Consider the following 14,657-nt stretch of genomic DNA (forward strand, 5'->3'; position numbering starts at 1 on the left):
ATAGTTATTATATAATTATATGATTATAATTTCTTTCTTCATTTCTTCTTTCCTTTGCTTGGGATAAAGTCCAGGGCCTCATACATGCTAGAGAAGTGGTAAGCACTCTACTACAGAGCCACACCCCCAGCTCCTAAATACATATTTTCCTTTGGGGGGCATAAGGTGGGTCAAGGTCTCACTATGTAGCCCAAGCTAGCCTAGAATTTGCCATGTAGCTCAGGCTTACTTCAGATTCATAATCCTTCTTTCCTTTGCTTGGGATAAAGTCCAGGGCCTCATACATGCTAGAGAAGTGGTAAGCACTCTACTACAGAGCCACACCCCCAGCTCCTAAATACATATTTTCCTTTGGGGGGCATAAGGTGGGTCAAGGTCTCACTATGTAGCCCAAGCTAGCCTAGAATTTGCCATGTAGCTCAGGCTTACTTCAGATTCATAATCCTTTACCTCAGCCTCCTGAGTCCAGAACAGGCTTGTTGTGCCCTATACCCATTTTAACTAGATTTTAAAAATTCTGTTTTTGAGCAGGATCTTGCTATGTAGTCCAAGAAGGCCTCAAAATTGATGTATAGCTCAGTCTGGCCTCTAGTTTGAGGTCCTTCTGCCTTAGCTTCTGAAGGGCTGGGATTACAGGCATGTGCCATTATGCCTAGTTGCATAGGCGTAATGTGTCCATTTTATTATTGTTAGTCATAGAACTCTTCACCTTATAAAATTGAAGCTTGATACCATTAAACAAAAACTCCTGATTGCCTCTCACCCCAGCCACTGGCAACTAACATTCTACTTTCTCTCTGCAAAAATTTAACTACTTACACTTACTTTATACTTTATATAAGTGGAATAATACAGTGTTTGTCTTTTGTTTCACTTACCATAATGTCTTCAAGGTTCGCCCATAGTATGTGTCAGAATTTACTTTCTTTTTTCTTTTTTTTCCTTTTGAGACAAGACATTTTCCTTTGGGGGTCATGAGGTGGGTCAGGGTCTCACTATGTAGCCCTGGCTAGCCTGGAGCTCATTATGTAGACCAGGCTGGCCTCAAACTCACAGAGATCTTCCTGTGTCTGCCTCCTGAATGCTAGGATTAAAGATATGTCTGCCTCCTGATTGCTAGGATTAAAGATGTGTACTACCCAAGACCCCTGCTGACTCAATCAGATGAGGGCCCAGAGTGGAGTGAGGGAAATGGGCAATGGGCTGGCCCTAGCCTGGGAACTGTTGCAGACTGATTACTGCTGGGTGAAGGAGAATACATCTTCTTTAAGATCTCTGGATAGGCTGACTAGACTCCAGTGGATGAACTTGCACCAAAGGGCATCTGGGTACAAATGCTTGAACACATAGGACTTAACATGTTAGGCAGAATGCATGAGGTCTGGGGGTGGAGGGAAAGTATAGGGACATGAATGGGGGAAGGGATCTAGATTTGATTAAGAACTGTTGTATAAAATGTACAAAAGCTCAATAAAAATATTTAAAAATTAAAAAAAGGATGTACGAGCGTAATAATTCATCTGTAAACCTAAAAATGTACAGCCAATTTTGAAAGAGATGTACCCTAGCTCAGAAAAATGTTATTGAATAGGTTAATGCTGTTGTAATGAAATGCTTCTTCTAATTAAAAAAAAAAAAAAAGGATGTGTGCTTCCATGACTGTTTCAGAATTTACTTTCTTTTAAGGCTGAATCACTTCCCATTGTATGGCACATATTTTTATCCATTCATCTGTTGGTGGACACCAGGGTTCTAACTTCAAATCTTGTGACTCATACTTCTATGGACAAATATATCTCTGAGCCCTCACCTAAATTTTTTTTTATTAATTTAATTTAATTTTACATGTGTGCGTGTTTTGCCTGCATATATGTAAGAGCACCCATGTAGGGCCTGTAGAGATCAGAAGAGGGTGATGGATCCCCTGGAACTGGAGCTACAGAAGAATGCTAGCTACCATGTGGGTGCTGGAACTGAACCCGGGTCCTCTGCAAGAACAGCCAGTGCTCTTAACTTCTGAGCTCTCTCTCCAGCCCCCTGAGACCTTATTTTTAATTTTAAGTGTATGCACCCAGGTGGAATTGTTGGATTATATGGTAATCAAGAAACCATCATTTACTTTTCCATAGTAGCTACATCAGTTTTATACTCCAGCCAGTGCTGCATAAGGGTTCTGGTTTTTCTGCATCATCACCCACACTTGTTGCTTTATTTATTTATTTATTTATTTATTTATTTATTTATTTATTTATTCATTCATTCATTCATTCATTCATTCATTCAATTTTTTAATCGTAGCTATCCTAATGGGTGTAAGGAAATGAAAAGAATTCTTTCTTTCTTGGAATTCAGTTGCCTTCCAAACTCTGTCAAGAATGAATTGACAAGAACAAAAGATTATTATTTTTTTTAGGCATGGTCTCATGTAGCCCAGGCTAGCTTAGAACTTGTTTGGCCGCCAACATTGCCTTGAACTCTACCACACCTGCCCCAGAATAGAAAGACTATTTACAGAGTCTGAGCTCTGTTTCACTGATATCGGTCCTGATGTCACTGTTACATCTTGCCAGTTGCTGTGAGTTAGTAGCAACTTCTGAAATAGAGAAATATGAATCTGTGAATTTTGTTCCGTGTCTTCCCCTCTCTCTTATAAGATTTTTCTGCTATCTAGAAGTTTTGCATTTCTGTATGTTTTAGGATTGGCCTTTGAACTTCTGCAGAGACTCTGTTGGGGATTTTGTTTGAATTGCATGAAATCTATAGATCAGCTTGGGTAGTATTACCATGCAGCAACATGAAGTTTCTGATATGTGAAGACAGCTTTCCATTTATTTAGACCTTCTGTAATTTCTTTCAACAATGTTTTGTGGTTCCCAGTATATAAACCTTGCATTTCCTTTCATAAATTAATTCCTAAGCACCTTTTTTTGATGCTATTGGAATTTTCTTAATTTTTGTTTGTTCCTTGCTAATATATAGAAATACAGCTCTTTTTTCATTTTTCTTGTATGCAGAAACCTTGCTGAAAGTGCTTATTAGTTCTTATAGTATTTTCATGAGTTCATTGATTGACTTTATGCAAACCTATATCATCTATGGATAGAGGTCTTTTAACTTTTTCTTTCTAACATAGATGCCCTTTATTCTTTTTTCTTGCCTTGGTTAGAGCCTTTAGTATAATACTGAATAGAATCAGCAAGTCTGGATATCTTGGAATTGGTGTTTTGGTGTTTACTGGTTTGGAAGTAGTTATTGCTGAGAACTTGAAAATTTAGATTTTTGTTTTCTATTGGAATTGATATTGATTGCAGTACTATGTATTGAATCTAGGGCTTGTGTATTGTAGGCAAGTGCTTTACCACTGAGCTGTATCTCCAGTCTTCCTGTTGGAATTTGCAATGTTAGTTTTTGAATGTCAGTGCCCAATACATTCTAGCATGTTTTCCCCCCCAAACTCCTGATGCCTATGCTCTATTAACTTAATGGGAAAAAATTCTAAAAGCAATTAAAATAATCAAACTGAAAGACTTCAAAATACATTTCTAAGGAACCATATGCATAAAAGTCATATGGCTTTTCTTAAAGAATCACACTTGCTGGGTGCATTGGAATAGAGTGAGCAATCAGGATGTGTGTATTATCTCTTCTAGTTTTTTTTGGCCATGGCTTGGATGAATGCCTTATCACTTCTGAAGTTTGTAATTCATAAATGTCCTGGATAGGAGGAAGTAATGATAGTAAAGGTTTGTGAAGAGGCAGTGGTTGTGCTACTTTTGGTAATTTAGTTCTACACCCAATTTCTCTAGGATTCATTTTCTTGCTTAAACTTATTCCCTATAGGAAGCTCTGGATGTAAATCTGCTGTGTTCTGTTCTTTATTGAGGATTTTCTCTGTACTTAGATATCTGTTCAACAAATAGGTCCTTTTTTCATATTTTGAACATTTCTGAAATATATTCTGTGTGAGCTGCTCTTTGCCCTGTAAGAGAATGAAGAAAGCATAAGAACACATTTGTTCTCTGAATGCTTGCAATATATTTAGGAAGATCAAGTGCCCATGCGTTATACTGAATATTGGTGGTTCTATGTATTATGTCATATTTCTCACACTAAACATAAGCTCCTTGAAGATGAATATATTTATATTATTGACAGTGTGCATCATAGTACCTCTATGTAGTACCTTCTATTGTGATTTTTAATACAGCCATAAACAGTATAAGACTATACTGTTCAAGAAATATTCAAGATATATTCAAAGAAATATTCAAGAAAGTGGCATAGCCAAATGATATTGTTGAATTTCCAAAGTAACACTGATGAATGTTTTCCAGGTTTATGAGGAGAGACATTGGCAAGAGATGGTAATGTAAGTGGGTTCATAGTAAGAATGAGCAAGGGGAAAGGCCATTGTAATTGAGGGTAATAGTATTTGGAGGACATCGGGGGTCTTATTGACTGGAGTAGAAGATTTGTATTGACTTGTAGCCTGAGAGAAGAGTGGTTGGAAGAGAGCGTCATATTTTAGAAGTCTTAAGTATGAGTTTGTAAGGCTTGCCTTTACTGTATTTAACAAGAAAGATCATTGAAAATTCCCAAGTTGCAAGTTTTGAGACAAAATAGTACTTTAAGAAGACTTACTGGTGATTGATTAGTAAATACTCTGGGCTGGAGGGCAGCTGAGTCTAGGCTACTTTTTAGTATTTTCATTTTTCAATGGCAGAATTCTTATATCTTTAATGCCTAGCATAGTACGTAGGGCAAAGTTCAATTTCAATTCTTTATTCAGTGAGAGTATGAGTTATGGATTGGGTGATCTGGGCCTGGGAAGAGCTGTCAGCAGTAGGGACATCTAAATTAAGGCCACAGTGGATGAAATATTGAGATGGCCTGTTTCTATGAAGAACAGGGGTTATTAGGAAATTCTAGTGCTGTCTTTGGACACAGATTGTATAGAGGAAGAGGGGTATGAGAGTAAGGACTGTCATGGTGACATTTTTCTGCTTGCAGAATCTGACATTGAAGCGCTAGTGCATGGAGATTTAAGAGCTCAATTTAGAACGGAAGCCTGAATGTTTAAATTTGGACATCATTATGTAGATTTTATCCTTTGAACAGTAAAAATGAATGGACTGACAACTATTGTGTGCATATGTGTAGAGTTGTGTATGTGTACAGAAATATCCCCACCATTAAATACTTACAGCCTAGTATATATTAGATTGTGGGCACACTAATATGCTTATTAGTATCAGAAGACTGATGAAGACTGGACCTTTGGGTGAGTAGAGGGGAAAAAGGAGTTGAAGAAGGAGACAGAAAAGAAAACAGGTAGAACTTACAATAATGGTTTGCTCTTGAAATTCTGACTCTTGTACTATGTTTAAGAATACCATATAACCACCACCAGCAGTACCACTTTTGTATCACTTGTTGAGTGTTTAGTATAGCCAGACTGACTCCTTTTCTTCTCACTGTAAATTATAATGTCAATATCACTGTATCTCTCATTGTCTGATGAAGAAACTGAAGGTTAAGTAGTCACAAACCTTCCCAAGATCTCAAGTTAATAATGATGGGGGAAGGGGCGCTGGAGAGATGACTCAGCAGTTAAGAGCACTGACTGCTCTTGCAGAGGACCAGGTTCAATTCCCGGCACCCATGTGGCGGCTAACAACTGTCCATAACTCCAGTTCCAGGGGAATCTGATGCCTTCAGCTGACCTCTGTGGGCATTGTACAACACAGGTGCATTTACATACATGCAGGCTATACACTCATACACATAAAATAAAAATAGTATATAAAATATTAAAAAAATAATAATGAAGGGACCTTGAAGGGCTTTTTTGACTTCAAAATATTCTTTCTATTGTACCAAAGGTACATATGCTTAGTTTTTGTAATGAAGGACTGTGTTTATACAGAATCGGTCTTCAACAAAGCCTTCTTAATTAGCAGGCAGTGATTGGACAGTTATGCTTCCTATAAAAACAATCAGCGTGTGCATTGCGTGGGGCTGCTTCTGCTTTCCTGCTGGGTTTTTATATTCACAGTGTACTGCACTTTTTGACTGCTTATTGTGGATGGTAATTTAAAAGAGGGTATCAGTTCTTTTTTTTCAAATAATTAATCATTCAGAAAGTACTTTTTAAATTTGTTTCTTAAACTAAATATACATTTCTTTAAGTTTTTCTGATGCATTCCTCAGAATGTTTATATATTTTCAGGGAAATAAGAAAAGCCTGTGATTTTCTTGTATTTCAGGGGATATCATTTTCAATGCTCAATACCCAGAGCTGCCCCCTGATTTTATCTTTGGAGAGGATGCTGAATTTCTGCCAGACCCCTCGACTCTGCATGTGAGTACTGCAGGCTCACTCTGATGGTCTTCATTGTTGAAAAGAAAATAAAATTGGGACTTGGTTATTGCTTTGTCAAATGTGAATTTTTCCCACTCCACCCCCTTCTTGGTCCCATGAAATAAATCCATTTCTTCATGTGACAAAATAGTTAGAGAGGTTTTCATTGTAGTTTTATTTTCAAACTATCTTGAATTAACTTAAGTCTATAGTATTGGTTGAAATAGTTTTCCTTAAATTTAAGGACACATGTTGAAAACATTTTCTTTGTTTTAACTTCATAGTTCATGTCTGCAGTTAGTTTTCTAGTGTTAGTAACACTTCATCACGGCACTGGTTGGAAGAGTGTTCCTTGACTTTTGCAGATGCCCTTAAGAAAAATAGAAGTGAAAGTGGCAAATTTGGACTTGCACCTAGATTATCTTAGTGTCCTTATGAGAAGAGGAAAGACTATATTAAGTGTTCTTTATTAAGAAAGACCAAACCCTTGTAATTGAAATGAAATGTCTCTGGAATTAAATCGGGAATACATACCACCAGGGAAAAGGGGTCATGGTACTTGTTAGAGCAAAGGCAGTTTATATAAATAGTTGGGTGCTCTGCAAGACTGATGCTAAAAAAACCAAAAAAACAAAAACAGCTCTAAATGTTTTAAGTGTTTTTTTGTTTCCTTTCCAAAATTCAAGTTTTCTGTAGTATCTACAATCTTCTAAGAGGTTTAAATAGTTATTAAAACTATTTTCTTAAAACTATTTTCTTAGTTTTATTTTCTCAAATTTGTTTTGCCTCATTAAAACTGTATAATTGAAAGTTTGATGACTTACTTTGAAAGTCCCCCACTCTTTCACTCCCATTTAAAGGGAAGAAATAAACTGAAATCAAAAAAATTTTGCTAAATTTTAGAAATTTACACAATCTTGACTTGATAGGCCTTAGAATATATGACAGAATGCATGAACTCTGGTGGGGGCCTATAGGGGACTGTGGACGGGCAAGGAGAGTCTAAATATGATTAAGATGTATGTATAAAATGCACAAAAATTCAATAAAAATATACAGTGAGAAAAAATTAGAACATAGCTGTAAAATACTCTTAACAAGGGTAGGATATATTTGCTGTAAGGTTTTTAATAATTGTATTTAAAAATCGCTACTATATTATTTGATATTTTAAAAGTTTGCTAGTTAAATGTGGGCTGTTTAGAAGCTATGAGTTTGGTATTTACCTTATTTTAAAATCGAGACGCTCACCTGCAGTAGATGAGGCAGAGGCATTACTATAGACTCTTCTTGTCTTAAACCTGCCCAGTGGAGGGAGGCAGCTACTAGATGCCAGAGAGACATTATAGCTTAAGTGCCCAGGAATTTAAAGAAGGTAGTCAAGAGAAAGTTTTGTGGTAGAGGTAAGTTTGTTCTCATATTTCAAGAATGAAAAAATGGAAAGTGGAGGAGAGTATTCCAGGTAAGGGAGTGACTGAAGCAGACTTGAAGAAGCTGTGATTTGTTTGATATGTTGCCAAAAGAGAAACAGATTTGCTGAGTCTAAGTTCACATAAGAAAGGACTGCAAACGGTTAGGTTCATTAGGTACATTGAACACTGGACTAAGAGCCATTGAAAAAAATGACAGAATGAAAATAACCTGATGGGAATGTGTTTAATATAATGGATTAAAGAGAAATTGAAGTCCAGAACTGAAGATTGTTGAACACATCCAGGATAGAGAGGAGTCTGGATGATGTGAGAGGGAACGCCATGATGGAAAGTCTAAGAAAGTGTGTTTACAGCCTCTGAGTTTAGTATTGCTGTACAGTTTGCAGTGCATATTTTCAGCATTGGCAAGTCTTGTAAGTGTAGAACTTAAGTGCTAGAACAGCCCTGAACATTCATCTTACTCCACTCTTCTATTTTAGTACTCAAGAAAATGTAGATTTCTCCAATTCTGTATCAGAGCTGATACTCTAATTCCATTTCTCTGATGTTTCATCCCTGAATAAAGTTATCATAAATACTTTTGAGAAATAAGCTGAAAAAGAACAGAGAAAAAAATAAGTCAGTGTTCTGTATGTAACAGGAAGATTGCAAATGTAGGGGCGTACATTCTCCTTAGTGGTAAGGGCTCAGGAAGGCTTACAGAAGCCTTCTTCATGGACCAATGTGCTGGTAAAGCCCAGCTAAGCAATCAGAGCATACTCCTGGAGATGTACACTTAATGTCTGTCTTTTTGAAACACTAGGACAGGGTAAACTGTAAGGCCTGGTCCCCAGCAGCCATTTCCCTAAGCACAGCTTGCCTCTGAGGACTTGTTGCTCAGTGTCAGCAGGTTAGAGTTTAGTTGTGAGTTCAATTCAGACTTTTCCTCTCTTTTCTTGAAGTATTCAGAGCACTAATAACCTGACCAGTCTACAGGCTGAATGAGAAGAAATTGCATTTTGTTACCCATGGAATGGGAAATAAACTGAATGCCTAGACTAGTCAAACTTTTCTGCTAGTGGTACCAATTATAGAAGGAGATCATATGCACACTTAGAATCTGGGAGCATAGTCCGAAGTACTTCCTGTGGCAAATAGGAAATAAATTTCTTTTAAGTTTTTGGGCTTTATCTTAAAAATTCATAAACTTTTTCCATTGGTTCTATAGTATACCTATATTTTAATATAAAATATACTAAATTAAAATATTTAAGGAAAAATGAACTTTTCAATATGGTCCAGTTTGAGGAACATAGGTTTAGAGAAATTAATTAGGTTTACCTAAACCTGCTCTTCTCCAAAAAAGGAAGTAGCATGTGTAAGTTTAGGAGAAGTATGTGAAGGCTTTGGACCATTGGAAGCCTCCTTTTTCTTTTTTCTATTAAATAATTTCATTGTATCGTCCCATAATTTAAAAAATATTTTAAAAGGATTTATTTTATTTTTTGTAATTTTTTAATTGAATTTTTGTGTACTTCATAGAGAACATCTAAATCAGTCTTAATCATCTTTGTACCCCCTTCCCATTGGCACCCTCCCATAGCCTCCCACCCCACTGGAATTCATACATTCTGTCCTTTGTGTTAAGACCTGTCATGTGTGTGTGTGCATGCCTCTGTGCATGGTAGAGATGAGTGGTTGACTTAGGTATTGTCTCCTGTCACTCTCTACCTTACTTTTTGAGACAGGATTTCTCATATAGAACCTAGAGCACAGCATTTGGGCTAGACTGACCAACCGCCCAGACCCTGGGATCCACCTGTCTCCACCAGTGCTTGAATTCCAGGCAGTCTCTGCCAGACCTGGCCTTTAGGTGGGTGCTGGGGATCTGAATTCAGATCCTCATGTTTGAGTGGTAAGCACTTTACCCTGACAGCCATTTCTGTAGCCTGTAGTTAGTGTCCTTTAAAGGAAAGTTTTAAATTTTGATGAAGGCCAATTTATCTATTTTTTCTTTTGTTGCCTGTTCTTTTGATTTTGTAACCAAGAAACCATTGCCTAATCTAAGATTATAAAGATTTAATATTACATTTTCCTTGAATAGTTTTACTACTTTTGCTGTCTTATTTGGGTCCTTGATCCGTTTTGAGTTCTTTTTTGTAAATGGCGTGAGGTTGATGCCCAACTTCATTTTGGGAGTGAATATTCAGATGTACAGGCACAATTTATTAGTAAGGATATTTCTCTCTCATTGAATTTTATTGACATTTTTGTTATACCTCAGTTGATTTTAGATAAGAAGGAAATTTGGGGGTTCTTAGTTTGATTTCATTGATCTATATGTGTATATTTAGGTTAGTACCATATTTTAATTGCTGTGATTCTGTGATCAGTCTCGAATTTGGGTAGTGTAACTGTTCCATCATTGTTCTTTGCAAGGTTGCCTTGAGTGTTATAGGTGCCTTTTTAGGATCAGCCTGTGAATGTCTGCATAGAATCCAGCTGGGGTTTTGATAGAGTATTGAATCTTTGGTTAATCTAGAGATTAATTCCATCCTAATGGTTTCAATTTTTTTGCAATCAGGAGCAAGATAAATCCTTTCAACAATGTTTTGTAATGTTCAGAATTACAGTATATTCTTGTGTGACATTTCTTCTTCAGTATGTTATTCTTTTTGGTGCTATTACAAATGGAATTCTTTTCATTTAGTTTCATTGCAGTATAGAAACACAGTGGATTTTTTTTAATGTTGCTCAAGCAGTCTTTCAACCTTATAGTTCAGACTTTTTTTTTTTTTTTTTGGTCTTTTTGAAACCCAGCTGTAGCCCCAGCTGGCCTGGAACTCACTATGTAGACCAGGCTGGCCTCGAACTCACAGAGATCCACCTGCCTCTGCCTCCCAAGTGCTGGGACTACAGGCGTGTGCCACCACGCCCGGCTATAGTTCAGACTTTTAATGCAGAATTTCTTTTCTACTGAACAAAAAATCTTTTTACACATTTTAATTTTTTCTGCCCTTTTATATTTTATTATTCTTTTTAATGTGTGTGAGTGTATTGTCTGCATGCTTGTAAGTGCACCCATGTCATGCAATGCCTACAGAAGTCAGAAAAAGGTGTTGGATCCCCTGGAACTGAAGTTACAGATGGTTGTTAGCCTCCATGTGGGTGCTAGGAATTGAACCTGGGTCCTCTGCAAGAGCAGTCAGTGCTCTTAACCACTGAGCCATCTCTCCAGCCCTTTATTCTGTCCTTTAGAGGCAGATCAATATGCTAGTGGAGCTGGATCACTACATATTTTGAAGCTAAGTTGTGATTATGAAATGGTGACATTGCTTTTCCTTTCAGTTTATAACTCAGCTTAAAGTATTTCCCATCATATAAATGGAGACAGTGTTGTAGTAAATTCAAGAATATATTGAAAAGTTGCATTTAGAGTTAATACTCATAAATTCTAGCAGAATTGCCTCATGCTTTATATCGTATAAGAAGATCATTCATTGATCAAACCATTTAATTAACAGTTGAAAATTATAACATATAGCGCCAGGTGATGGATGTAAGACGTGAGCACTAGGTGTGTTCCCTGGATAGTGGGGAAGATAGACCCAAGCTTAGTTATTGCTTGAGAGGCTTATGTAAGCAAAACAGACACTACCTATAGAGTGAAGAGTTCATTGGGAGGTGGTCACAGAAACTTTTTATGACAAGAAAATCATCCAGATAATCTGTGTTTAGAAATATTTTTTTTCAGGGGCACTTAATGTTAATTATTTTTCCTTATTTTTTTATTTATATGAATGTTTGCCTGCATATATTTATGTGCGTCATGTGCGTACCTGGTGTCTGTGCAGCCAGAGAGGGCATTTGATCCCCTGGAGCTAGAGTTATGGACAGTCGTGAGTTGCCACTTGGGTCCTGGAAACTGAACCCAAGTCTTCTGTAAGAGCAGCTAGTGTTCTTAACTCCTGAGCCATCTTTCCAGCCCCTTAATTGATTTTTGATTTGAGAGACTAGTATTTGTCCCATGCCGCCCCTTGCTGATGTCCCTCAGACTGCATAGGCCTCCTAATATGCTAATGCTAAGTACACCTCCACTCGAGCACCTTTGCAGTTGCTGCACACCATTTCCTTTCACTCTACCTAGTTTCAACTCTTCTCCTAGTTGCCTGACTATCTTGCTCCCCTCTTTCCTTCAAATGTCTTGTAGACAGGCTTCCCCTGACATCCCTATATAATGTTGTGTGTCCTTCTCTCTCTGACCTTAACCATGCTCTTCGCTGCACTTATCACCATATAATAATTTTAGTTGCCTTTTTACTTGGTATCTGTCTTTCCTAGAATGACCAATTGTCCTCATTTATCTGGGACTGAAGGTTTTGTGAGATACAAAACCTTTATTTTAAAAGAGGATAGTCCTTAGTGAGCTGGGATAGTGGATCGCCCTTGTTCTTTCGGAGTGGAAGGAAGCTTCAGCAGAGAATGGACTGGTTTTGTTCACTATAGAGGTGCATTGTGCATGCTTATTAGAGGAACATGTTTCCTTTGAGGTTCTGTAGTCAGTAGGGGACTTGCTAGGAAATGTACTTTTGATTAAAAATACAAGGAAAAGGTTTTAGTGTTAGAAAAATTGGGGGTGGGGAGCCACATCAGTTAACAAAACCTTTGAAGCAATGATTTTCAGCCCAGTTTTGCAACACTCTGTGGTATGCTCAGCTGCCTCAAAGGATATTTTGAAATTCTTTCTCCAAAAGTAATAGTGATAATTCACTTCAATTCAAAATAAAGTTGCATAAAGGAGGAAGGGTGGATCATAAATTTAAATGAAAAGAACATGTTGCAATTGTAGGAAGATGGGAAAACAATGCTATCTGGCTTCCTGGTTTGCAGGAAGTGAGGATGATTTAGTGCTTGGTACAAACTCTTCAGGGTCACTGGATCTAGTGTCACTGAAGTACCCACTGACTGTTTGATCTTGTATTGCTTTTTCTGCTTGCATTGAATGTGTGTTCACACCGTCTTGCTTTTTCCCCTTTGCTTCTCACAGTAGAAAAATACTTTGTGAATGGGTTCCTGTAAAGTACTTAGCATTGCCTCTGTACCCGAAATACGTGCCACAAATGCAGTGTTCTGAAATGGACCGAAGGTCACACTACTGAAAAGTGCCACTCAGATGTGTGGTGCTCCTGTTCCTAGACACTTAAAGTGCCTGAGCCTACAATATATTTTAACTTGGAATACTCTTGCAGTTTTCAAATCTTTATTTTATATCATTGCATGCCTCATTAAGGACTCATCTTTCATTTTGTAAACTAGACATGATGCTCAAGACACATAGGCAAGAGAATTGCACGGCAGGGTGGCAAGTGTAGGGACAGAGGTATAAGCGCAGGTACCGTGGGAACAAGGGGAAGAACACATTACAGATTTATGCTTATATGGTAAGCCTCAGGGCCTTAGAAACATCCTCTGAGTATTTATTTTTATTTTACTTTTTTTCAGTGCTGGGGAATAGAACCCAGGGCTTTGTACTTACCAGGCAAGTGTTCTACCCCTGAATTAAATCCCCAGTCCCTTACCTGAATATTTATAAGGGTACATTTTAATGTAACCATGTGATAAATAACATGTAGAGAAGGGAGACAAGTCCAAAGTATACAATGTGGTAAATTTGTAGAGTGAGCATGTAACTAGGGCCTAGATAAAGAAACAGAACAGTCCCCTAGTCCAGGAGCTCTGCTCATGTGCCTTCCATTTCTGTGACCACCTCCCTAAGAGTAAACACTATGCTGACTTATATCATCCTTATTATTTTTACCCTTTTTGATCTTCATACAAATGGAATCAAACAACATTTCTGTCTGACTTCTTTCTCTCGGCACTTACTCGTGTGCGTCTCCCATGCAGTTTTTGTTGTTGTTATTATTCATGCTTACTGATTAACATGTTCCCTTTATTAGCATGCCACAGTTTGATCCATTCTGTTGATTGGTATTTGGATTATTTTCAGGTCTTTTATTTTTTGCTGTTATGAATAGTGCTGCAGTGACTAGTCTTGTTCCTGTCTCAGTGAATATCTATTCACATTCCTGATGGGTATGTATCAGAGTGGACTTGCCTACACACACAGTATGAGGATAGATCAGTTTGCAGTCTCTCAGCTTTACTAGTTTATCATTCAGAGTCCAGTCAAGCTAGAAATCACACCAATTCGAATAGGAAACATTTAATACACAGAATTATTATTTACTTAAAAAAGCAAGAGACCTGTAAAGCATGTAAGACTAGTAGTTGAGAGCAGGTACTTAAGGCTAATGGAGAGCACTCCAAAAGAAGCAAACTTAGGGGGCTGGAGAGATGGCTCAGAGGTTAAGAGCACTGGCTGCTCTTGCAGAGGACCTGGGTTCGATTCCCAGCACCCACATGGTGATTAACAATTGTCCATAACTCCGGTTCCAGGGGAATCCAACACTGTCTTCTGCCCTCCATGGGCATTGCATGACATGGGTGCACTTATATGCAGGCAATACACTCACTCATATACATAAGATAAAAATAAATAAATAAAAAAGAAACAAACGTAGACCATCTGTTTTCCATTCTTTTTTTTAAAATTATTCATTTTTTCAATTAAAAGAAGCATTTCATTACAACAGCATTAACCTATTCAATAACATTTTTCTGAGCTAGGGTACATCTCTTTCAAAATTGGCTGTACATTTCTAGGTTTACAGATGAATTATTACACTTATAAAATCTTATACTCATTATAAACTCTCTAAGAGATAAAATTAAATTAGGTTCCAATGTTTAAAAAAGATCTCCTCTTCATTGTCAAAACACACAGTTTCATACAGAAAAATTCATTCCAAGCCTATTGACAT

General features: G+C 37.4%; 1 protein-coding gene across 1 annotated transcript in view; it reads left to right on the plus strand.

The window, feature by feature from the left end:
* The window catches only part of Babam2 (BRISC and BRCA1 A complex member 2), a gene marked incomplete at its 5' end in the record, with an annotated part of 408,743 nt that overhangs the window by 42,477 nt on the left and 351,609 nt on the right, over positions 1–14,657 (plus strand). Inside the window, 1 exon segment of the mRNA XM_008828413.2 lies at positions 6,267–6,361. Coding sequence (XP_008826635.2) covers positions 6,267–6,361 — 95 coding nt within the window.

The sequence above is a fragment of the Nannospalax galili genome, unplaced genomic scaffold (assembly GCF_000622305.1).
Source record: "Nannospalax galili isolate Female #2095 unplaced genomic scaffold, S.galili_v1.0 scaffold893, whole genome shotgun sequence".
In the NCBI taxonomy this organism is placed as follows: Eukaryota; Metazoa; Chordata; class Mammalia; order Rodentia; family Spalacidae; genus Nannospalax; species Nannospalax galili.